Below are 22919 nucleotides of genomic sequence, written 5' to 3' on the forward strand. Positions count from 1 at the left end.
GTCAACATTCTTACTTGTACATCAACATCCTATGAGCTACAATAATGACCTGCCAGGGAAGATGTGTTCTCCAGTGTAATAGTGGCTTGATTGTCATGGGGATTACCAACCTCCTTCTGGTTGAAGTTGAAGCCCATGTCACAGAACACCAGGTTCTGTAAACCTCACCAAGATCCTGTGGCCATAGGTCCCAGGGAGAAACCTACTAGTGTTGTTTAGCTGGATGATCTTGTCAGACTGTCTTCCAAATATCCATGCTGGTGCATGATCAGCGCTGAGCCCACCTACCATCCGGGAAGTGTCTTGTTGCAGCAGGTTGTAATTACTGCAGAAACTTCTAAATGGCTGAAATATTTGAGCAAGAAACTCTAATTGAGGAGCTGGAGGGATGGCTCGGTGGTTAAAGGCAATCAATTACTGCGCTCTAGCATTTCCAGGTTCAATTCCTACCGTCTATCTGGGAACTTGCTATTGTCTGTAACTCCAGTTTCAGGGGATGGGACAACCTCTCTGACTCAACCTCTGGGGGTATAAGGCGTGCATGTGAAACAGACAAGCACCCAGGCAAAACACCCATACACGTAAAAACAAAGGGTTCTTAACTTTTATTTAAAGGTGAGAGAGAGAAACGACTTTTTATTAAACTCCCAGGGCCTCACACAAAAAGGAAACAGGAATGTTTGAGGGGAACTTGCTGACAAGAATTCCAGTGGAAGAGGGGAGGGAACTTGAGAGGAGGAATTGACAATGTAGTGAGAATGAGTAAAATTCGTTTTATAAGTGTATGAAAATGACAAAGAAAAAATTTAAGCTCAGCAAATACTGGAAAAGCGACTGTGGCTATGCTTCTTTCTGTCCTTCCTAGAGCCACCTAGAAATAACAGCAAGCACAGGATATCCGACATTTAGAGGGAGCAAGATAAAGAAATGAAGGAAGTCTATTATTAGCTTATTAGCTTGATGTCCTGAGATAACTTTCCAGGGTATCATGAATCCCAATTTTAGTGAAAAAGAAGCACTTACAGATTAGTTTCTAGAATATGAAGCAGTAATTATGGAAGCACCAAGCCCACTCACTAAACCCTTTAAACACACATACATACACACACACACACACACACACACACACACACACACCACACACACACGCACACCACACGCACCACACACACCATGCACGCACGCACGCACGCACACACGCAATCCCAACCTAAGAAATTTGTTATATGTCAGGCAGTTAAAGCCCTGAGGTATCCCTCCCTGGAGTAAAGCTCATGGATTAACATAATGGAATATGGATTCGAGCTCAAAGATCAATATAAAGAACTATATATCTAGCCTTTTCATTCACCATTTACTTTCACACTCTACTTGTGTCCAGACGTATAGACACCACCATTAAGGAAACACAGCTCAAGTCACTCGGGTTTAATGACCATTGTTATTACCATAAAGACATCACTTCTGTTCCATGGAAGTCTGCTCACACAGATAATCAGGTCACCTCCTCCCATCGAAAACATCATTAATCAAAGTCTTCTGCACCCCAAACCCTCACAAAACAGATCTCAATAATAAAAATAGCAAATATATATATACATATATATACATATATATATATACATATATATATATATATACATATATATTAAATGGCCAAACATTGGTCTTTCAGGTCCAAAGGTCTTTATAACCAGGAAGAGCAGACTAATCGAAGAAAAGAGTTGGGCAATGATAGAGCTTTGACCCAAGTTTTCTGAGAGCTACTTTCCTTAAAGAATAGAATTAGCCAAAGGAAAAAAGAATAGAATTGACCTTTGCCAGGATCACAGGGCAGAAAGTATTTCAGCTGAACTTTGCTTTTCCTGTGAGGGTCCTAACAGTGTTTTGGAATCCGCAGCAAATTAACTCCTTTTTCCTGTTCTTGCAAAAGCAAACACAGCTGGGAATAAATCTTGGCAGAAATTCCTTGTACCCACGCAGGCCCCAGCTTACTGTCCAAATGCCCTGAAAGAAGCTAAGATTTCATTTCTTACACAAGCTCAATGTTTAGGGAAAGACCATAAAGTCATTCACTCACACTCTCGGGCCAACCTTAAGCAGGAGAGGTTTATTTTTAATCCTGCCCTGGCCCATATAGGACCAATTTGGAAGTCGCTAAGATCACGCTGCTGCTTGGGACCCTCCCTGGGAGGGCACAAAGTGGTAACCTGGTTCCTGGAAGCAAAGCTCCAAGTTCTGGGATAAACTCAGGATTCCACAGCCCTCTGGACAAACCATTACTGTTTCTAACTCCCCGGTCTCTTTGCAGCTTGATTTTAATGTCCCCAGAGAATTAGGACAAAAGTGGACCAGATTCTGACTGAGAAGGAATACACACATAGCTACTGTGTATGTTCCAAAGTCAGATGAACTCCCCTGGGAGTCACATTTACTCCTAGCTCTGAGCTAGGAGCATAAGAAAACATCTCGTTTATAAAGACTCTCACCACTTCCTTAACTTGCATCTCCTACCCCCACCCAGCCTTTCTCCCTAACCTGCTCCATACACAGACTGCTACAAAATGCTGTCTCGACATTGGCAGTTTCCCAAAAGCCCAAGGATAAAGTTGCATTAATGGCACTTGGCAGATAATCCCATTCTACTTTGAACGGCTCTGAGTTCAACACAGTGAAGAAATAAATAAGAATGCAAGAGAAGAGGCCGTAGAAATCCGAGCCTGCCCTTCCCACATAAAAGAGGCACGGAGATTTCGGGAGTTGGTAAAAAATTATCATCTCTTGCCAGAAGGCCACCAGCTCCCACCACTTGGGAGCCTCATTAGTACTTGTTTCTCCTCAGGACTGAAGTGCAAGATGGTGAGGATGGCCGTGAGGGTCTGCTGGCGGCCCAGGCTGTCTGGCAAGGTCAGGAAGCGGTAGATGATGTTTTTGAGATACTCCAGGTTGGCTCCCTCCCTGCTCTGGTCCCTGATGTTCTTTTCGATGTGGCTCTGAAGGGCTCCAACCTCCTCTCGATGCCGCTCGCCCTCCTCCAGCAGCCTCTCCTGCAGCTGATGGGCCTCTACCTCCAGCCTGTGTTTCTGCTTCCTCAGAGATGTGATCTCCACCTCCTTTCGGGCCAACTGCTCAGCATAAAGGAAGAAGGTGGGCTCGTTGGCTGCAGCAAGCTGCAAGGCTTGGGTCAAGCTATCCGAGGAAGCTGGGTCATCCGGGTCCCCAAGACCTCCACCACCCACTCCTCCCACAGGGCTTCTGCGTCCTGGCAACCCCGAGGATAAGGCCACAGAACGAAGCTGCTCCAACTCCAAGTCCTTCTCTGCGAGCACCGCCAGGGCCCGGTCCCGCTGCTTATGTAGCTCCTCCTCCAGTTTCATCGTGCGGTCCCTGAAGTCCAGCTGGCTGCGCTCCAGTTCCTGCTGATGGAGCTGCTGCAGCCGGGTCAGCTCCTGCTTCCAGTCCTCAGCCTCCTGCTGGTGCTGGTTTTCAAGCTCCTCACAGGACAGACGCAGGGAGATATACTTGTCCTTCAACTCCGCAAGCTGCTCCTGTGCGGCCTCGAGCTCCTTCCCCAGGTTCCCATCTTTGGTGTTCTTGCTTTTGAGCACCACTTGGGCTCTCATCTTGTACCGCTCAAACTCTTCCTTCAGCTGCTTCAGCTCCTGTTGGTAGTAAAGCGCAGTAGCCTTTTCCCCATCCGCAGCCTCTGAGTTGGCCATTATATCAGGGTCACAGAGCTTCTCTACATCCAGGGTCACCTGGCTTTTCCTAGCTGCAACCTGCAGGAGCCTCTTGAGCTTCTCCATCTTGTCCTTCAAGACATTGATATCCAGACTGGATTCGTCTCCATGGATGTCAAGAGAGGGCCGGCTGGAGGCTGCAAGGGCCAGTGTCTTGTTCTCCAAGTCCAACTGTAAAATTCGATCCTTCAACTTCTGGATGGCCAGCTGGTCTTTCTGCTTGGCTTTCTCATAGGTGCCCAGCAGTTCAGACACCTCAGAGATCTGGTTCTCCAGGGCTGCTACCCTTTGCTCCTCTACCTGAGACTGCTGGCGAAGCTGGTCCTCTGCAAGGGCTGTCTGCAAAGCAAAGAACAGGTGACAAGGCGTCCAGGAAAGTCACAAAACCCTACAGTCAACCGGATATGGGGGAGCAAGACAGAAGTGAACAGGGCTTGGGATGACCCAGAACAAGCGGGATTTATAATTGAAACTCCTTTGTATATGTGCTGTTTCTACCACAGTTTCCCACTTTTCACTAAGCTTGAATACAAAATGTGTTCCTTCCTGTTAGTCCCGCACCTTCCGAATCATTTAAAGAAGCCGCATAACATTCTTTCCCTTTCCCAACATTCCTGGAAACTGAAAACCAACCTGGATCCCTCTCTCCATTGAAAGGGAACACTGCAAAAACAGTTTTAGTTCTAAAACAGGCAAACCTCAACCGAGCGCATACACGAGACGCTTCTCCCAGGAAAACCCCCTTTGCTTCCTTCCTACCTATAAGCACACACTTCTCAGGACACACACAATCTTTCCCTAAATAGCTGTCACTATACTGCCTCAAACAGCCCACACTGGTAAGATGCCAACACCCAGAGGCCTAGATAGAGCTGTTTGGCTTGAACCCAGAAATACTCAGAAACTCCTCATCCTGTTAAAAGGACACCACACAAAACAAGATTTCCTAGGACTCACTAGTGGACTTTCTCACTTGACATCAAATATCAGTGTGCATATCAGGAAGGTGGAACCGACCACAATCCCAGCACTCACCCACTAACAAGCATCAGGCATTCCTTGACTAGAACAAAACCCTGTTCTAAGTAGAGAAGAGGGTGCCTTTAATACTAGCACTTGGTACGGAAAAGCAGGCAGATCTCTATGAGGGCAGACTTGGTTACATGAGAAGACCCTGCCTCATGAAACACACACACACACACACACACACACACACACACGCACAGGAGCGTGCACATATACGACAGTTATCTAATGACCAAAAGAGAAAAATGATACTAATATTTCCTATGGAAGTTAAAATAACTGTTTGAAGGACATAAAAATAATTACCTTCCTCATTTCTTGCTGCAACTGGGCCTGGAAATGGCTTTTAAGACGGGCAGCCTCCTGCTGAAGCTCCTGCAGCCGGGGATCTGGTCGGTTCTTCTCCTCTCGAATGGCTTGCAGCTCACCTTTCAGCTCCTCTACCTCACGGGTCAGCTGCTTGGTCTGCAGTTCAAACCCTTCTAGCTGATCAGCTGCATACGCCCGCCCTGCCAAGGCTTCCCTGGTCTCTTCTAGCCGAAGTTCCAGGTCCTGGCGTTGGGTCCTCTCCTCCTGCAAAAGCTTCTGTAGCTCCCGCAGCATCAAGGCATGGTCACTCTGCTCCTGGGCGCGATCGTGCTGCTGTGTAATAAGTCGGGCTTTGGTTTCTGCTATCTGCTCTTGCAGCCCCTTCAAGTCTCCCTCCAGGCGGCCCCGCTCTTCCTCTGCCTTTTTATTGGCATCTTCTAAGTCCTGCTTCATCTTCTTCTTATCCGCCAGGTAAGACGCTTCCATTCGGGACTTTTCCTGAGTGACTGTAGCCAAGGAGCTAGTCAAAGTGGCCAATTGAGTCTTCAGCTGATGCACTCTTTTGTCTATCTCACTACCCGCAGATGGCCCATCCCCACTGCTACTGCTAACGCCACTCTCTGACCCACTGGCCTCTTCAGACTTTGGAGGAAGTGGTCCACGGGCCACTCTGTCATCTTCAACCCCAAATTCACCCTTGACACTTGTAAGACTGGCTGCGGTATCCAAGCTCGTGGCAGTTCCGGTGCTATCCTCACTGTGAGTGGAGCACCGGTCATCCACAGAATCAGGAAACGTGAGACCCGGAGGCTGCACACCTGAGAGGCCTGCATCTGCCTCGTGGGATACCGACAGTACCTTGATGCTGGCCTCCAGGGCTTCTTTCTCCTTCAGCAGGCTTTTATAGGCGCGAACCACATCCTTGAGCCTTGCCTGGTACTGGAGAAGCTGCTTTTTCTGTGTCTCTATGGTCTCTAAGAGATCCTTCTTGCTTGGGCCGCCCCCGAAATTCATCCCAAACTTCTCCATGAGGGTTCCGGAGTGGGATGCTCCACGTCAGCGTTCTTGCAGCCCTGGACAGAGCCACAACAGCTAGAAGTAAAGCAGAGAGAATCGTCTGGCTGCAGGCAATACACCCGGTCGTCCAGCGGTCCGGGCGGGATGAGGGGCCGCGGTGGCCAGGCAAAAGCACTGTGAGAGCCAGGCCGAAGGTGGGAAACAGTTCCAACCTGGATGCGGAGTGACGCTGGCCTAGCAGGAACACTCAGCCAGGGCTCTCCGGTACAGGCCCTGATCCTGTGCCGCCCTAGCTGCTCGCCTGGCCACCGCAACCTAGACCCGCCTCCCTCCGCCCACGATCAGCCCAGGATTTACACTAAGACCGGTTCCATCACGATTTCCCAACAACTGGGACAACAACGCTTCCGGGTCCACTGGAAGTGACGACAGCAAAACGCCACAGACCCCGCCCCCGGCGGGCATGAGATGGGTGGGGCTTCCGCACCCAGTATTCGCTGGTGGCCTGGAGAGAGAGTAACCTGTAGGTATAGTTACCCAAAGCGAAGTCAAGATCACCTGAGCAGTTGTTTGGAGAAGATGCCTAACTTTGCCCTCAAACTACCACCAGTGAGCGACAGGGGGCGACGTCACACTGCATTTGCCCCCCCCCCAAAAAAAAAAAAACGATGAAAGACGCATCAAACTATTTGGGGCAATTTCCAACATTTAGGGCAACAGTTAGGACTCATACTAGGAAAACGAGCCCAGTACCTAGTTAACATAATAGCTCCCTTGTTTAGTTCTGCTTAGTAAGAGGGACATTATATAGCTATAAGGTCCATCTTGCATACCAGCATATGCTGGGGTGGGGGCTGTCTCACAAGAGTTTTTGCTATTTAGTCTTTGCAAAATTCTGTTCAGAGGGTATCATTAGCACCAATTTACATTTACTGGAACATACAGTAAATGTACAGAGGGGTAACATGCCCAATGTCACTCAGCTAGTAAGTTTAGGAATCCTATCTCAGTCTGCCTCTCACCATACTAAATGCTATGCCTGATGGCACCATTGAAGAAACATGGCCTTGGTCCCGAGAAACTCCTAACAGCAAGGACATGCAAACAAGTAGATGCTGCCCTCACACTAGTATAGTATGTAAGGGTATAGTTGAAGGGTATAAAAGAGGCGAGGCACCTGTCAGAAGGACAGAGACTCTTAGGGGAAATGACTTGAAGTTTGAGGAATGAGTAAAGACTGCCAAACTGCAAATGTGGGAAACCAGCATCAAGAAAAGCGGAAACGTTTACAGGAACCTCTGAGGTATCTATCAGTGAGCCTGACTTGCCCAGGAAGCTTATGGTGTGGGAGGTGGGTGGCTATTGATGAATCTGGAACAAAGGGTAGGACCCAACTTAAAGGCATTTAGATTTCATCTTGGGTGACAAGACATTAAAAGATTTTCATCTCCGGAGGGCACCATCAAGACTCTTTGCTTTTGTCCATTCCATCAAGACTCCTGTGGGGTTTTTAAGATGGTTCAGCAGTAAAGACGATTTTCACCAGGCCCAGTGACCTGACCTAAGTTCTATCACCAGGACCCACACGGTGGAAGGAGAGAACACACCCCTACAAGTTGTTCTCTGAGCTCTACACACCTCCACACACGAACACAACATAAAAGTGGGGAGGGGCTAAAAACAAAGAAGACTCCTGTGATATTATGAAGATACCAAGCCTGTGAGGAGGCTCACTCTGAAAGAGAGAGAGAGAGAGAGAGAGAGAGAGAGAGAGAGAGAACGCGTTTGAAGAAAATATTTCTGTAATAAAAATCTGCTCAGGAGGCCAAGCCGGCCGCATCTCTGTGAGTTCGTGACCAGGTTGGTCTACATAGCAAGTTCCAGACCACCCAAGGCTACATAGTGTTTCAAAACAATAGACAATATGCTACTTTGAGGATCTTTTACATGTTCGTGTGGACCCTATCAAAGCCGTCTTACGAGTGCAAGTCTATGACTTAAGAGTAAAGCAAAGTCATGCGGAGACTAGCGACCCCGAACAAGCCCTCCGCCCCAGGCAGGCTGCCAGGCCTCGCTCGACTTCAGTTCTTCCGCAAACGCGCCTAGGGGCGGGGCTGGGGCGGACCCGGAGGGGCGGGGCCACGTGACGTCGGGCGGACCCGGACGCGCGGAGGTGGCGGCGGCGGCGGCGCCTCCTCCTTCTGCTGTTGCGCCCCATCCCCCCGCGGCCGGCCGGTTCCAGCCCTCGCCCCGCGTCCCCTGCCCGCGCCCCCGCCCCGGGCCCCGCCATGGGCCTCACGGTGTCCGCGCTCTTTTCGCGGATCTTCGGGAAGAAGCAGATGCGGATCCTTATGGGTGAGGCAGATCGAGCGCGCGGCCCGCTTGGGGCGCCGGCCCCGCCGCAGCCCTCCCGCCCCCGCGTCCCTCCAGCCCGCTCACCTGGTCCCCTGACCCCGAGACACCCCACCGCCCAAGCCTCTGAGGCCGCGCTCCCGAGCAAGCCAGGATCTGCAGTGTCGGCCCCGGGCCTGAAACCCGGAGCTGGGGCCTGGGTGGGGTGACGCTTCCTCCGCCCCAGCCCGGCTGCTAAGAAGAGAGGATTCCGCCCTTGGAAACGACTTTTCAAAGGAACGCGGCCTTCCTCCCGGGTCCCCTACCTCCCTAGCCCCTGTCGCCCCTCGGGCACTTGAGGGGCAGGAGTTGGCACTCGCCACCTAGACTGCCCTCAAGGCCCGGAAGGTGGAGAACAGCGCGCACCTGGAGGCGCTCCCGCTCTCCGCCCCCATCACCATCAGCTGGCCAGGCCTCTCCCTTTCCCTGGTCTCTAGGGGGCTCTCTCGCTCCCGTCTCCATTCTTTGCCCCTCTCTCCGTTGCAGTTGGCTTGGATGCGGCTGGCAAGACTACCATCCTGTACAAACTGAAGTTGGGGGAGATTGTCACCACCATCCCCACCATAGGTGAGTCCGGGAACAAGGCAGGGGGCCGCAGGAATGTCGCTTTGGGCCTTGTCGGGGTCTGCTCCCACTTCTGCCGAGGCCCTTATCTGTTCCTGACCCTGACACCAGATACAGCTACTTGAGAAATGGGTCACCATATCTCTAAGCGCCTGATGGTGCCTGAGGCGTGGACCATGAGCCTAGCATATCTGTTGACCTCCGATCCTCTGGATTCAATTCCCCTTGGCCTTGGTGGTCATTGTCATCTGGGTTTATGTGCTTTGAAGAGATCCGAGTGGTTTTAATGAGTTCCTTTCAGGACCTTTTTTTTTTTTTTTTCCTTCTCTCCCCTCCAAAAAAAAAAAAAAAAAAAAAAAAAATTCTGCAGGCTTCAATGTGGAAACAGTGGAATATAAGAACATCTGTTTCACAGTCTGGGATGTCGGAGGCCAGGATAAGATTCGGCCTTTGTGGCGGCACTACTTCCAGAACACTCAGGTGGAGTTGGGTTGGAAGGTGGCGGGGGGAGGCAGTCCCTGGGAGTGGGTGTTAGACCAGGACTGAGTTGCTGGCTGCTCCCTTGACTGTCATCACTCTCACCTTTGCTAAGCTTAAGAACTCACCCCCATCTTAGTCTGGGAAGCAGAAGTTCTAAGGCCACGCCGTCTACCGTAGATCTCAACTACACATCTTTTAGCTGGCTCCCTCAGTGGTCCCTGCAAACCCTTACTGTACATTTGCCAGATGAGAAGGGCTGATACAACTCAAGAAGGAAGAAGTGAGACCAGGCCAGGTAAGGATGGGACCTAGGTAGGAGTGATCCCTTCTGCTTCCTTCCTTCCCACCCAGGGCCTCATCTTTGTGGTGGACAGCAATGACCGGGAGCGGGTCCAGGAGTCTGCTGATGAACTCCAGAAGATGGTAAATACCCAGCTCTGGGAACTGGGCCCTTGGCTTTCAGACAGGGAGGCCTCTGGGGTAGTCTGGAAGTCCAGGACACTAAGGGCAGGAAGTTTTCCTTCGTGGTACCAGATAAGTATTAGCTCATCCAGTAGACAAGACCCTTTTTTTTTCTTTTTAAATCCTTTCCCATCTGAGCCTAAGGGGTTGGGAGAAAGAGAGAGAGGTTATCTATGCTACAGAGAAACAACATCATACATTACTTGTTTTGTTTGTTGTTTTCTGTTGTCATTTTTGTCATTTTTTTGTTTAGAACAAGCTCTTAAAATAGGATTGTTTTTTTTTCCTTGAGGTAAAGTTGAAAGGTGTTGAGCTCGTTTATAACTGTCTTGTGTTCAGTGGTGAACTACACAGTACACTGTATTTTTCCTACAAAGAATCTGGAAGTTTGAAAGGGGTGCTCTCCCCAACAGTGCAGTCAGCAGGGAGCCTAGGGAGCCTTGCAAGCACAGGTCCCCATCTCCCCCTCCTCCCCTCAGCTGCAGGAGGATGAGCTTCGGGATGCGGTGCTGTTGGTGTTTGCCAACAAGCAGGACATGCCCAATGCCATGCCTGTGAGCGAACTGACTGACAAGCTGGGGCTTCAACACTTGCGTAGCCGCACGGTAAGGATCATGTCCCTTTGGCACTGGGCTCCAGGCTTTCCTGGGGAGCCCGACTGGACAGGGGAATCCCTTTCCTTCCCTGAGGCTGATTTCCTTCTCTTTCTTCCTACAGTGGTACGTCCAGGCCACCTGTGCCACCCAAGGCACAGGCCTGTATGATGGTCTGGACTGGCTGTCCCATGAGCTATCAAAGCGCTAGCCAGCCAGGGGCAGGCCCCTGCTGCCCGGAAGCTCCCGCGTGCATCCCGGGATGGCCAGACTCCCGGACTCCTCAGGCAGTGCCCTTCCTTCCCACTTTTCCTCCCCACAGACAGGCCTCTGCTCCTGTGCCTGCCTGCATGCTCTCTCTTGTTGTTGGAGCCTGGAGCCTTGCTCTCTGGGCACAGAGGGTTCTGCTCTCCTGCCTGCTGGGACCTGTGGAAGGGCTTCCTGGCCAAGGCCCCCTCTTCCAGGGGAGGAGCAGGGATCTGGATTTAATTTCGTTTTGGTTTTGGTTTTTTTGGTTTTTTTCTGTTTTGGGTGTACCCTTGGGGCCAGGTTTGGGGGGAGGAAAGTGAGGGCTCCGGGTGGTGCTATGATGTGGGACTGGATATTGAGTAATAAATTTGCTGTGGTTTGTACCCGGTGTTGTCTATCGCCTGGAAGTTGGGAAGCTGAGTTACTGTGGGCACAGAAAGATAATATGGGAGAGACTGAGAGCAGCTGAAGCCCAGAAGGCAATATGCACTGCCCTTTCTTCCTCAGCTTCCCCTGTAGTGCTTCTAGCTGGGGAAAAAATTCCATTTCTTCCTCAATTCCAGGATGGTTGATTAAGGGTATGAATACCTTTCTCATTCCAAAAACCACAGTCTGTTCCCTATCTCTTACCTAGCTACTACTTACATATCATACTTAATGTTTGTACTTATCATAGCTTTGTACATGGAGGAGAAATGGACATTAAAAAGATAGGTCCCCCAAGACACACAAGAAAAGTGATCAATCCTGTCAGCCCAACAACATGCATGTTTCAAATTACCCAGATTCCAGCTCCGGTGAACATCTCTGAGCCTTATTTACTGAACCCTGGGCGAGCCTTTGCCGGGCACCACTGAGACCCTGTCTACGTGGGAAGATTCCATCTATGCAGAATCAGGAAGTGTACCTGAAAGACCAGGGCTCTGAGCTATTCTCCAAGCAAGGTTGATTACCTGTTTCCCTGTGAATCCCAGCAAAGACTAAGCAAGGCCTGTTGTCCCCATTCCAAGGACCTCTTTTGGTCTTCTCGGTCTGTCCAGGTTCTGGGCTGACGTTTTCTCCTCGAGCTTTGCTGGAAGTGATCCAGCAGAGGCTGGGGGGAGGGGGAGGCTGGTATCCTTTTCTGGCAGATCTGGCTTTCTGCCTGGCCAGTTCACCTGTAACGCAGCTGGGTTTGGTAAAACGCAGTTCTGGGGTTTCCTCCACCTACACCATTCTGTCTGAGCCTTTAGAAGTAATTTCATCCTCAGTGGTTACATATCCAGTTTCCTTGCCTTCTCTACAAAATAGTTTCCAAATCATTTTGACCTTGTCTTCCTAAGGTCCCTAAAGACCGATTTTTTTTTTAACCTTGGCTGACTTGAACTTTGAGAGAGAGAGAGAGAGAGAGAGAGAGAGAGAGAGGCCACAGAGAAGCAAGCAGACTGCCCTTGTTAGGAAGTAAATAGGTTGATTCCTATCTTGTTAATAAGAGAGAGGAGCAGGTCTAAAGTCGAGGTTGCAGCACCGATTCCCAGTTTAATCCTACCTCATTGCTTGGGGTTACAAAGACAAACGCCCAAAGCACAGGACCCCACTTCCTTTGGCTCATGATTGATGCTACTATGCCAGTGCTCTTCCCCCACTCTGGTGGGATAAAGGTACCCTTTACAGTCACAATGCCCCCGGGTCACAGAGGTGCTGGGCCCTAGGCCAGACCTTGCCTGGGAAGCTTACTCTGGGAACGGCTTCTGGTGGGTACTACGGGCCTTATTCTGGGCCATATGGCCTGTGGGACCTTACCACCGGGGGGAAGCCTGGGCCGGACAGAGCCATCACTTGTGACACCAGCCCCATGGCTGAGGTGGACTGGATACACAGACATCCAAAGGCGGAGGCCCTCAGGGTTGGGCTCATCAGCTGGGCAGGAACCTACCTCACCTTTGAAGCATATAAGAGTACAGTCACAGCTACTGCAAAGAGTTTGGGCAGGAGACAGGTAACAAGGCGAACCTGGACCAGAACCCATTTTCTGAGTGCTGTGTGTGTGTGTGTGTGTGTGTGTGTGTGTGTGTGTGTGTGTGTGTGTGTGTGTGTGTGTGTGTTGTGCTTCTATTCTAATTACTGGCAGAGTCTCTGCTGTTGCCATGCCAAGACACTTCTACTCCAGGCTTTTGCTCATGGATCCTCATGGTTCTACCTTCCAAAATGTGTCCCTAAGATGAAGTCCAGCGCTGGCCTGACTGCTTCAATGTTTCCTACACTCCATCCCAACAAAGGGCGGTTGTGTTATCACAAAGCAGAGAGGTAGGGGTTTGAGGCTGGAAGGCAGAACCAGGCATCCAGAGGAAGTTGGACCATATAGTACAAGACCCAAGCACTTGCTGACTTGGTCTCTGTTAGAGAGGAATAGTAGCAAAGTCATCCAACCAAGTTTACCACCGTGTGCCTACAAACTACAGCATCTATACCAAGAGTTAGGATACCTTTCTGCCTCTTTTCCTGTTGAAGTGGACCCTGCAGGTGGAGGTATTGGGTAGGAAGCTTCCAAGGGCTGTAGAAAAGGTGAAAGAAATAAAACCTATAACAAAGCTTGTAGGTATCAAAGGGTTGGGAATAAAGGGAAGAGGAAGATTTAGCTTCTCTGAGGTCCTAATCTAGAATTTCTCATTGGTTTCTCTCTCTCTCTCTCTCTCTCTCTCTCTCTCTCTCTCTGTGTGTGTGTGTGTGTGTGTGTATGTATAGTATGTATACAAGTACATACATGTGAGCTCCGAGAACAACTTTGCAGAGGCCGTTCTCTCCCACTTGGCTGAGTCAGTCTCCAGTGGTTTGCCTATACTCTGCTTAGACCATCATGCCCAAGAGCTCCCAGAAGATGCTCCTGTCTCTGCCTCCCATCTTGCCACCAGAATTCTAGAATTACAAACGCCTGCCACTGTATCAAGCTTTTTAAATTATTGGCAACTTTACCCATTGTACAATCTCACCAGACTGCATCAAGCTTTTAAAATGTGGCTTCCAGAGATAGACGTCAGACTGTCAGGTTTTTGAGGCCTAGTGCTCTTAATACTGCGTTATCTCTCTGGCTCCCATTAGATCTTAAGAAGTCCTATGGCTCTAGAAGTGAGCAGCCCATAAATCTTTGTTGATGTTCTTGTTTGTTTGTTTTGTTCTGTTATGTTTTGAGACAGGCTCACTATGTATCCCTTGCTGGTCTAGACCTGGCTATGCAAACCAGGCTGACCTTGAACTCAACAAGAACCCGCTGCCTCGGTCTCCTGAGTGCTGGAATTAAAGGCATGAACACCCCCACCCCCACCCCGAGCCCAGAAACCTTTTCAATTGCGTTGATTAAACAAGAAGACATTCATTGCAAGGAGATGCAGATATGGAAGGGAGGGTAACTGGTCTTGTTGGAGGTGCTGGTTGGTACCAAAGGGGCGAGGTTTTGGTTGTTGACTTGGTACTATTTATTTCCCTCCTCTTCCTGACACCTCCAGACCTGGGAGCTCCTGGTGAGCAATGAACATGAAACACAGGCTGTGGTACGACTAAAAAGCTTGCAGGGCCTCTACCTGCTGTGCGAAGCAGACGGTACTGTGTGCTATGGCAAGCCAAGAACTAGCCATCACGGATGCTTCCTGCTCCGTTTCCACCGAAATGGCAAGTGGACCCTCCAGTGCATAATCTCTGGCCGCTATCTTGAATCGGATGGTCAAGATGTATTCTGCAACTCCAGAGTTCTTTCGGCTTACCATATGTGGACTCCCAGGCCAGCCCTGCATGTCCACGTGATCCTCTATAGCCCCACCTACCACAGCTATGCCAGAGCAGACCACACTGTGGGCCGAGTCTGGGTGGACGCAGCAGTCCCCTGCCTAGAGGAATGTGGTTTCCTGTTACATTTCCAAGATGGATGCTACCACCTGGAGACTTCTACACACCATTTCTTGTCTCGAGTAGACCGCCTGGTCCCTAAGCGCTCAACACAGACAGCTTTTCACATGCAAGTGCGGCCTCGAGGACTCGTGGCCCTATGTGATGGAGAAGGCGGCTCGTTATATCCACAGGGTTCACATCTACTCCTGGGACTGGGCTCCACCCCCATGAAGGGCGAGGAGTGGTTTGTCCTACAACACTTCCCAGCCTGGGTGAGCCTGAAGTCAAAGTCTCGGAGGTTCCTCTCAGTCATCTATGGCAAGTACAGGGTCCAATACCACCATAGGGTGGGGATGGGGAGAGGGCTAGGTGCTAAAAGGAGGAAACTGTGTTCAGGATGTGCCCTAGTCTTTGGTTGCTGTGATAGACACCATACCCAAAACAACTTGGGGGAAGAAAGGGTTTGGTGTTGGGGGGCGGGGAATCCTTGCTGCTGCTGCTGCTGCTGCTGCTGCTGCTGCTGCTGCTGCTGCTGCTGCTGCTGCTGCTGCTGCTGCTGCTGCTGTTTTGCTTTAGTTTTGGGGTTTTTTGGTTTTTTGACTTACACTTGAAGGTTTCTATACATCACTGAGGGAAGTTAAGGACAGGAACTGAAACAGAACCGTAGAGGAACAGTGATTATTGGCTTGTTCCCCATGGCTTGCCCAGTTTGCTTTCTTGTATCACCCAGGAATATTGGTACTGTTCACAGTGGGCTGGACCCTGGGCCCTTCCACATCAATGACTAATCAAGAAAATGCTCCCAACAGACTTGCCTACAAGTAATCTGATGGACTCTACCTCTCAGTTAAGATTCCCTATTTCCAGAGGACTCCATCTTGTGTCAAGCCAGCAAAACACTAACTGGCACAGGACAAGCAAGAAATTTTGAACCTTAGTCATAAGATCCTGGGACCCCGAGGAGACTTCTTGTGAGGCAGACTAACAAATGACAATACAGCTTTAAGGGAAAGCCACCTGGGCTTGTTCACATTATTCCCGTGTAGCCTAAGGTTGAGGAAGGGAAAAATTCAGGGAAAGCCAACAAGAAGCATGGGGGAGGGGCTGGGACTGAGCTAAAAGCTGCTTACTTCCCTTCCCTTCAGATGCCGAGGTGTGTGCCGCTTCTGAGCGATTGACACAAATGTCCTTGTTCCAGTATGAATGTGACAGCGAGTCCCCTATCTTACAACTTCGTTCAGCCAATGGCTTCTACCTAGCCCAGGTGAGACTTTGAGCTTCAATGCCAGAAACTGTAAACTCCGAGCTCTCCCTGTCTAGACATACTTTCTCCTTCCCCAGTGTGTATGGCCAGATAAGATTAGATGAGCTATAGAGGCCCAACCCAATAGATATTCATTTTTACCCAATGGGCCCTTTCCCTTTAAAAAAAAAAAGAATGTTAATAACACATTAGTAAAACAAAGGTGAATCATATGACATATAGTATACATTATATCTTGTATATATATGGATAAATGATGTAAGTTCTATGAATAAATTGACCTACGTTAAGTGTAAAACTCAGTGTGCTTCAGCAGATGTATATAACCATGCAACCATCACAGCAATACCACAAGTAAGCATTGGTTCTGCCACCATACACATTCCCTCACTATCCCCTCAGTTTTCCTCTAGCAGGCGCCTTCTCCCACCGCTGGTCTCTGTTCGTCCTGCTGTTACAGAGTAAATTTGCCTGCTCTAGAATTTCATCTAAATGAACTCATATGGTGTATATGCTAGACAACTTTACTTTTTTTAAGATTTTGAGTACATCGTCGTTGTCCTCAGACATACCACAGGAGGTCATCGGATCTCATCACAGGTGGTCATGAGCCACCATGTGGTTGCTGGGAATTGAACTCAGGACCTCTGGAAGAGCAGCCAGTGCTTTCCACTGCTAAGCCATCTCTCCAGCCCTATGACACTTCTTTGGGAGAGCAGAATTTTACTCAGTCCCACCCACGTTGTCGCATATGTCAGTAGTACATCCGCTGTGCAGTAGCCTCTCATATTACTCATAAGCATAAACATGATTTGTGTATCCATTCAGTTGCTGTTAAACACTTGGGTTGTTTATAGTTTGGTCTCCTATGAATAAAGTTGCTATGAACGTCCACAAGGAAATCTTGTGCAGGCTTTTATTGTCATATATCTTAGATAAGCACCCAGGAGTAGAGCTACTGGGTTATACAATGGAGATGTGCCTAATGTCTCAAGACAGGGTCACACTGTTTTCAGCTGGGTGTGAGGCCTGTAATCCCAGAACGTGAGGACGAGAAACAGGTAGATCAGGACGGATGGATGAAGAATCAAGTCTGGCCTTGTGTGTGTGTGAGTGTGTGTGTGTGTGTGTGTGTGTGTGTGTGTGTGTAGTTTAGGCCAACCTGAACTACATAAGATTATATTTTAAAGGAGAATAAGGACAGAAAAAATATCAAAAATTTTCAAAACCACTACGCCATTTTCTATGTTTCCAGCCGGGTTCACCTGCCTAACGTCACCAGCACTTAGTATTACACTGTGTTTTGTTTCCCTCTCGTGGCTGTGTAACATCTTATAATGCGTGTTAGTGTTTATATAATTTATAAGTGGTTATTTAAGCATCTCTTCAAAATCTATTTGGTAATTGTATGTCTTCTTTGCTACTTGTCTTCAAATATTTGCCCGTTAGTTACTGGGCCAGTCATCTTATAACTGAAAGGCATGAGCTCTTCATGTGTTCTAAATCCAAGTCCTTTGTCAAATCTATGTGCTATGCATGCTTTCTCCAGTCCATGCCTCATCTATGTATTTTTTCGTTATGTATGTGTGTATGTATGCATGTATGTATGTATGTATGTATGTATGTATGTATTTTTTGAGAAGGGGTCTTACTATATAGCTTTGGCTTCTCCTACAACACATGATTTAGACCAGGCTGGCCTCAAACTCTCAGATCTGCTTGTCCCTGCTGGGATTAAAAGCGTATGTCACCACACCTAGACCCCTTTGCATTTTTTGATGGCATTTTTGAAAAGCAAGTTTGTTTGGTTTCATCTACAGAGTCCAAATTTTCAAATGTTTAATTGTTTTCCATCCCAGTAAATCACTCTTTGACCCCCGTGTTGCAAAGTGTTTCCCTCGGGTCTTGTAGGTATTTTATAGCTTTCACTCTAAACCTTTCAAAATTACTTTGAAGTCAGGGTCAACGTTTATTTCTTTTCCTTTTTTTTTTTTTTTTTTTTTTTTTTTTTTTTTTTTTTTCCGGAGCTGGGGACCTAACCCAGGGCCTTATGCTTGCTAGGCAAGCGCTCTACCACTGAGCTAAATCCCCAACCCCTATTTCTTTTCCTAAAATATCCTGGCCCCTTTGTTTTATGCTTCTCACGGGATTACACTGCAGACCGAAGGACGTGGAAGATCTGAGATCTCAAAATTATTTTTGTGGAGATAATTTTTTCTTTATCACCTTACAGCGAGGCATTGAAAGCATAAAGCGTACTCTAGAAAATCACAGAAGCTGGGGAGGGAGATGGGAAGGTGGAGGATATGGGAATGGGGTGGGGAAAAGCTGACGTTGTCATCCTTACTTCTGGTCGCTGGTTCCCACATTCTCTCCAGAGGAGGCACCGAGCAATCATAGCAGACGGGCACCCCATGGAGTCTGACACCTTCTTCCGAGTGCACTGGAATTGTGGGAAAATCACTCTGCAGTCCCCCAATGGGCGTTTCCTGAGCATTGCCTCCAATGGCCTGCTAATGTCAAATGTCACCATCCCAGGTGAGCCCAGCCACTCTCCTCCCAGTCTAGCCCACATCACATACAAGTGGACTTTTATATTTGTGTTTATTTTTATTATTGTTGCATATGTATGCGGGGGAAGAATGAGCACAGAGGTCAGAGAACGACCCTCAGGGATCCGTTCTCTTGGTTTTCCCCTTTCACTGTGGGTTCCAGTGATTGAACCTGGGTTGTTAGTCTTCGGTGGAAAGTGTTTTCACACGCAGGACCATGTTTTTAAAGGCACTGGAAACACTGAGTTGAGATAAGGAGCTTAGGGTGTGAGTTCAGTTGCCCAGTGCTTGTTGTTGGAACAAACCCCCTTTGAGCTTCAGTTTTAAATTCTGTGACAGAGGATTCTGGCTCCTATGTTTCACAGGGTTGAGGTGGGGATTAAATAGATGAACACATCCCAAAGAAGGGAGAATATTTAAATTTCTTGTGCTCCAAGCGGTCCTGAGTGCCCTTGCAAACATCTTCACAAGCACCTTGTAAGACCCTGCACATAGTAGGTGTTTACTAAAGGTTAAAATGCAGACATCATTCTGGGGCTAGAGTGATTGATGGCTCAGTGAGCAAAGCACTTGCTACACCAGTGTGAAGACCCGAGTTCTGATCCCCGGCACACAGGTAAGAAGCTGGGTGTCGGGTGGACACCTATAACCTCAGCACTGGAGGGGACAGGAGCAGAGAGACAGGACAAGTGTTGAGGCTTACTGGCCTTCAACCTTCATGAAAAACGCCAAGTTACAGGTCCAGTTAGAAGTCCTATCTCAAGGGATTATGAGTAAGAGCATCCTTAGAACTCCTTTTCTTCCATCCAGGAAATCCCAGAGAGCCAGCCTATCCAGTTAACCCCTTCCTGTGTTTTTCAGGCCCTAACGAAGAGCTGGGGATTCGATTTGCCAATCGCCCCTTTCTCGTCTTACGAGGTCGGTACGGGTATGTGGGCTCCTCCTCCGACCATGACCTGCTGAAGTGCAACATGGATCAGCCTGACTGCATTCAGCTACTGCCCTGCCACCAGGGCATCTATCACTTTCAGGGTGAGCCGTTCCTCTTCCCCACCCAGAGATCATTATCCAGCCCTAGCCTCAGCCCCAGGCTGGACTTTAGGACCTGATACCCAAGTCACTACTCAGCATAAAAAGGAAAACAGGGGTTTGGGTTGGTTTCGAACTTCGAGGTTCTAGTGTGGGTTAGCAGAATAAACATCGGTGAGGTTCCCACTGGCCCCTCTGCATTTCTACAGAGGGACATGCTAATGCAGACAGGATGTGATCCCCAGGGGGAGGGTAGCATGCTTCTTGGAAGCCCTGTTGGAGGTTTTATTGCTAAAAAAAAAATTGCTTTCCAAATGGCCAACCAACCTGAGCTCTTTCCCTCCCCAGCACAGGGTGGATCCTTCTGGTCAATAACATCCTTTGGCACCTTCCGCCCTTGGGGAAAATTTGCCCTCAACTTCTGTATAGAACTTCAGGGGAGCAGCTTGCTTACGGTGCTGGCACCCAATGGCTTCTACCTCCGAGCTGACCGAAGTGGCACACTATTGGCAGACAGTGAAGAAATTACCAAAGAATGTATCTGGGAATTTTAGGTAAGAGAGAACGATGTCAGTCAGGAAAGCAGGAGCTGAGGAGAAAGAGCAGAATGGAAGTAGGTGGGGAGGCTTGTGGTAAGAAGACCAAAATTCAGGAATGGGCTGACTGGCTCACTGCAGGCATTTATTCCAAATTGGCACCTTCCTTCCGGGCTTCTAACCCTGCTCTTGCTAGAGAGGGAAGAAGAACGTCATGTCTGAGCTTCTCGGTATTATGCCGCACTGACTTGTGGGCCTGCAAGCAGGACTGGATGTACAAACATATGTCTCCTTTAAGACTCGGAATTTTACCCCATTTTGGAGTAAGGGAGGTTGACTTGACCTTAGCCGTCCAGTCCCTCAAAATCAGCACCATGGACTCCCTTCCAGGCCCTTTAGGTGACTCTGCTGCTATATCTTCCCTCCCAGCCTGATATTGTCCTTCAGAATAGTCAGTCCAAGACCGGGTACTGCCTGTCTAACCAACCTCCTTTGGGCAGCCTTTATCGAACCATGCAGATTCTTGGGCATTTCCTTAAGGATGCTTCTTCATGGCACTCTGCTCTGTGATTACCACCGTCCGCCTAGGTGCTGCTTTAATTGCCCCTCAGTAACAGCCCCTGTCCCCAGATGCATCCCCACTCTAAGCTTATTTCAACATGCTGTTCCACTACCCCCTGTTCAGAACTCCAGGATGCTTGCTCTCAAGCCTGTCCGTTCATGGGCCCCACTTTCCTGGTTGAATGAACATTGTAGAAAGTCCTTCAGGTTTGATGTGGTGACTGCTGTAGTTGGGTCATATGGTCCCGGATGCCTTACAACTTAGTCTGCAGTCAGGAATGTCTTTGAAGAAAGGATCCTCTTGCCTCACCCTCCTGGGAGCTGACTGCCACACACTCCACCATACCTGGTTTTAGGTAGTATTGGAGATGGAACCCAGAGCTTCCTGCCTGTGAGGCAAGTGTTCGTCTAGTTAGTACTGTGACCTGAGGGAAATCGCTATCACATTTCGAGACCTCTGTTTCCTTGTATGTGAAGCGGAAGTAATTTACTTGATAGGTGTTATCAAAGCTAAAAGTCAATTAGAAATTAACCATAGAGACCTTCGGTGTATGTTTCCAGCCACCTGACTGTGCCCAAACTCTGAGAAATCAAATGAAATCCATTAGGCTTCAACTTTCTTATCTGTATCATGAAGAAATAGATTCGGTTTGACGTAACTTTCTCAGGCTCCTTCTGAGCCCCACATTCTAGCAGACAATGCACTGTAGTGTCTAAAAGCTCAACTCTAGAGTCCTCTAACCCTGTCCCTTGATGGCAAAACAATAATATGGTTCTGAGGGATTCGTGAGGGTTACGTAACACTAAATGCCCTGTGGGAGCTGCCATCCTCTACATTTTCAGTCTGAAGTCTTTAACTCGGTTCAACTTCTTAGTAACAGGTACTTGTGCTTAGCGTGCTGGAGGTCCTGGTTCAATGCCAGCATTAAAACAAGACAAATACACACACACACACACACACACACACACACACAAGTTCTTGGTTAACTATACAGCCTTTCTCTGAACTCTGAAGGAAAGTTTTATTTGTTTCGTTTCACACTTACTTAATGTTTATCCTCATCAGGAAGGGGATAAATCACTTATTCTCTCTCCCTTCCCAGGTTTTCAGCCAGAACTCTCCCAAAAGCTAGTAATCAGCAGATGACTAGCTGCTGAAGGCCCATTTCCTCTTCCCTCTCCAGGTCAATGGAACGTCGCCTGCCAAACTGTAAATCCTCCAGGAGCAACTTCTGAACTGAACCGAGCAGGAGACCCAGCGTCACAAGAAGAATATGTGCTGTGCATTTTTTTTCCTACCGAGTTTAGCAAAACACCTCTTTCAAGTGACAATACATCACGAAAGGCTACCCCCAAGATCCGCATGTGTGTCTGACTTGGGAAACGTACTCTGCGTCTGGCTTTGGAGTCATGGGGTCTGGACCGTCACATTGTCTCTCACTGCAGACTATGCACGTACGAGTAAATGGCATGAGAATGTAAAGGGGGATGGTGAGGAAGGAGAAAGAGACCCAAGTGAGGGCAAATGACAGGAGAGGTGACAAAGGCTGCAGGTTTTCTCTCATATGTGGATTTAATATACACATGCATGTATATGTAACATGAAGCAGAAGGGGAAGGAAGGGGACCATTAAAAAAGTGGAGAGTGGGGGTTGGGGATTTAGCTCAGTGGTAGAGCGCTTGCCTAAGAAGCACAAGGCCCTGGGTTCGGTGTCCAGCTCCGAAAAAAAGAACCAAAAAAAAAAAAAAAAAAAAGTGGAGAGTGGGGGCTGGAGAGATGGCTTAGCAGTTAAGAGCACTGACTGCTCTTCCTCAGGTACTGAGTTCAATTCCCAGCAACCACATGGTGGCTCACAACCATCTGTAATGGGATCCGATGCCCTCTTCTGGTGTGTCTGAAGACAGAGAGAGTGTATGCATATACATAAAATAAATAAATAAATCTTTTTAAAAAAAGTGGAGAGATTCGGCAAGGGTGTACAAGTGAAGAAGAGAGAGAAAATTGTGTGTGTATTCACATGCATGCACATACATACATACATACATACATACATACATAAAAATGTCACAATAAGACACATTATTTAGCTTGGCATCATGATATATGCCTGTAATCCAGTACTCAGGAGACTAATAAAGTTCCAAGCCAATTTAGGCTACATAGTGAGACCCTGTAAAAATCATATGCACTTGTATGTACACATGCACACACACACACACAACACAAGCCATACAACCATTATTTTGAGTACTATCTAAAAATAAGAATAAAAAAGAAGGAAAGA

The 22919-nt window shown here is 48.4% G+C and overlaps 3 protein-coding genes across 10 annotated transcripts; 2 read left to right on the forward strand and 1 right to left on the reverse strand.

Annotated features, from left to right (window-relative positions):
* Positions 1 to 576: 576 nt before the first annotated feature.
* On the reverse strand, positions 577 to 12442 carry Gcc1 (GRIP and coiled-coil domain containing 1). Of its 4 annotated transcripts, none has more exons than XM_006236235.5 (3): positions 12360 to 12442; positions 5073 to 6167; positions 577 to 4079 (listed from the first exon to the last, which is right to left on the reverse strand). In XM_006236235.5, exons 2-3 carry the CDS (start codon positions 6102 to 6104, stop codon positions 2775 to 2777), a joined length of 2337 nt encoding a protein of 778 aa, XP_006236297.1. In that variant the 5' UTR covers positions 6105 to 6167; positions 12360 to 12442; the 3' UTR covers positions 577 to 2774. The 4 variants fall into 4 exon arrangements, with proteins under 4 accessions (XP_006236297.1, XP_038964548.1, XP_006236296.1 ...); XM_039108620.2 differs by having other exon boundaries at positions 11785 to 12437; XM_006236234.5 differs by lacking the exon at positions 12360 to 12442 and adding an exon at positions 6450 to 8225.
* Arf5 (ADP-ribosylation factor 5) lies at positions 8235 to 11214 on the forward strand. Of its 2 annotated transcripts, NM_024149.2 has the most exons (6): positions 8287 to 8447; positions 8970 to 9050; positions 9418 to 9527; positions 9879 to 9950; positions 10469 to 10594; positions 10707 to 11213. In NM_024149.2, exons 1-6 carry the CDS (start codon positions 8381 to 8383, stop codon positions 10791 to 10793), a joined length of 543 nt encoding a protein of 180 aa, NP_077063.1. In that variant the 5' UTR covers positions 8287 to 8380; the 3' UTR covers positions 10794 to 11213. The 2 variants fall into 2 exon arrangements, with proteins under 2 accessions (XP_063142796.1, NP_077063.1); XM_063286726.1 differs by having other exon boundaries at positions 8235 to 8447; positions 10469 to 11214.
* On the forward strand, positions 12440 to 21990 carry Fscn3 (fascin actin-bundling protein 3). 4 transcript variants are annotated; one of them, XM_063285737.1, is made up of 7 exons: positions 12440 to 12564; positions 14314 to 15010; positions 15838 to 15956; positions 18335 to 18494; positions 19370 to 19540; positions 19886 to 20091; positions 21819 to 21990. In XM_063285737.1, the coding sequence occupies exons 2-6, from the start codon at positions 14572 to 14574 to the stop codon at positions 20089 to 20091; spliced, it is 1095 nt and encodes a 364-aa protein (XP_063141807.1). In that variant the 5' UTR covers positions 12440 to 12564; positions 14314 to 14571; the 3' UTR covers positions 21819 to 21990. The 4 variants fall into 4 exon arrangements, with proteins under 4 accessions (XP_063141807.1, XP_063141806.1, NP_001004232.1 ...); NM_001004232.1 differs by lacking the exon at positions 12440 to 12564 and adding an exon at positions 12565 to 12809; XM_039107275.2 differs by lacking the exon at positions 12440 to 12564 and adding an exon at positions 12893 to 13375.
* Positions 21991 to 22919: the final 929 nt, after the last annotated feature.

The sequence above is a fragment of the Rattus norvegicus genome, chromosome 4 (assembly GCF_036323735.1).
Source record: "Rattus norvegicus strain BN/NHsdMcwi chromosome 4, GRCr8, whole genome shotgun sequence".
NCBI classification, from domain to species: Eukaryota; Metazoa; Chordata; class Mammalia; order Rodentia; family Muridae; genus Rattus; species Rattus norvegicus.

Bases quoted from the DNA above. Each gene is read 5' to 3' on its own strand.
- Gcc1 (XM_006236235.5), bottom strand. From the start codon at position 6,104: ATGGAGAAGTTTGGGATGAATTTCGGGGGCGGCCCAAGCAAGAAGGAT. The intron at 4,080-5,072 runs GTAATTATTTTT...TTTGCTTTGCAG, and splicing joins TGCAGCAAGAAATGAGGAAG to ACAGCCCTTGCAGAGGACCA.
- Arf5 (XM_063286726.1), top strand. From the start codon at position 8,381: ATGGGCCTCACGGTGTCCGCGCTCTTTTCGCGGATCTTCGGGAAGAAG. The intron at 8,448-8,969 runs GTGAGGCAGATC...TCTCCGTTGCAG, and splicing joins GCAGATGCGGATCCTTATGG to TTGGCTTGGATGCGGCTGGC. The intron at 9,951-10,468 runs GTAAATACCCAG...TCCTCCCCTCAG, and splicing joins CTGATGAACTCCAGAAGATG to CTGCAGGAGGATGAGCTTCG.
- Fscn3 (NM_001004232.1), top strand. From the start codon at position 12,666: ATGGCTGAGGTGGACTGGATACACAGACATCCAAAGGCGGAGGCCCTC. The intron at 15,011-15,837 runs GCAAGTACAGGG...CCTTCCCTTCAG, and splicing joins GTTCCTCTCAGTCATCTATG to ATGCCGAGGTGTGTGCCGCT. The intron at 18,495-19,369 runs GTGAGCCCAGCC...TGTGTTTTTCAG, and splicing joins GTCAAATGTCACCATCCCAG to GCCCTAACGAAGAGCTGGGG.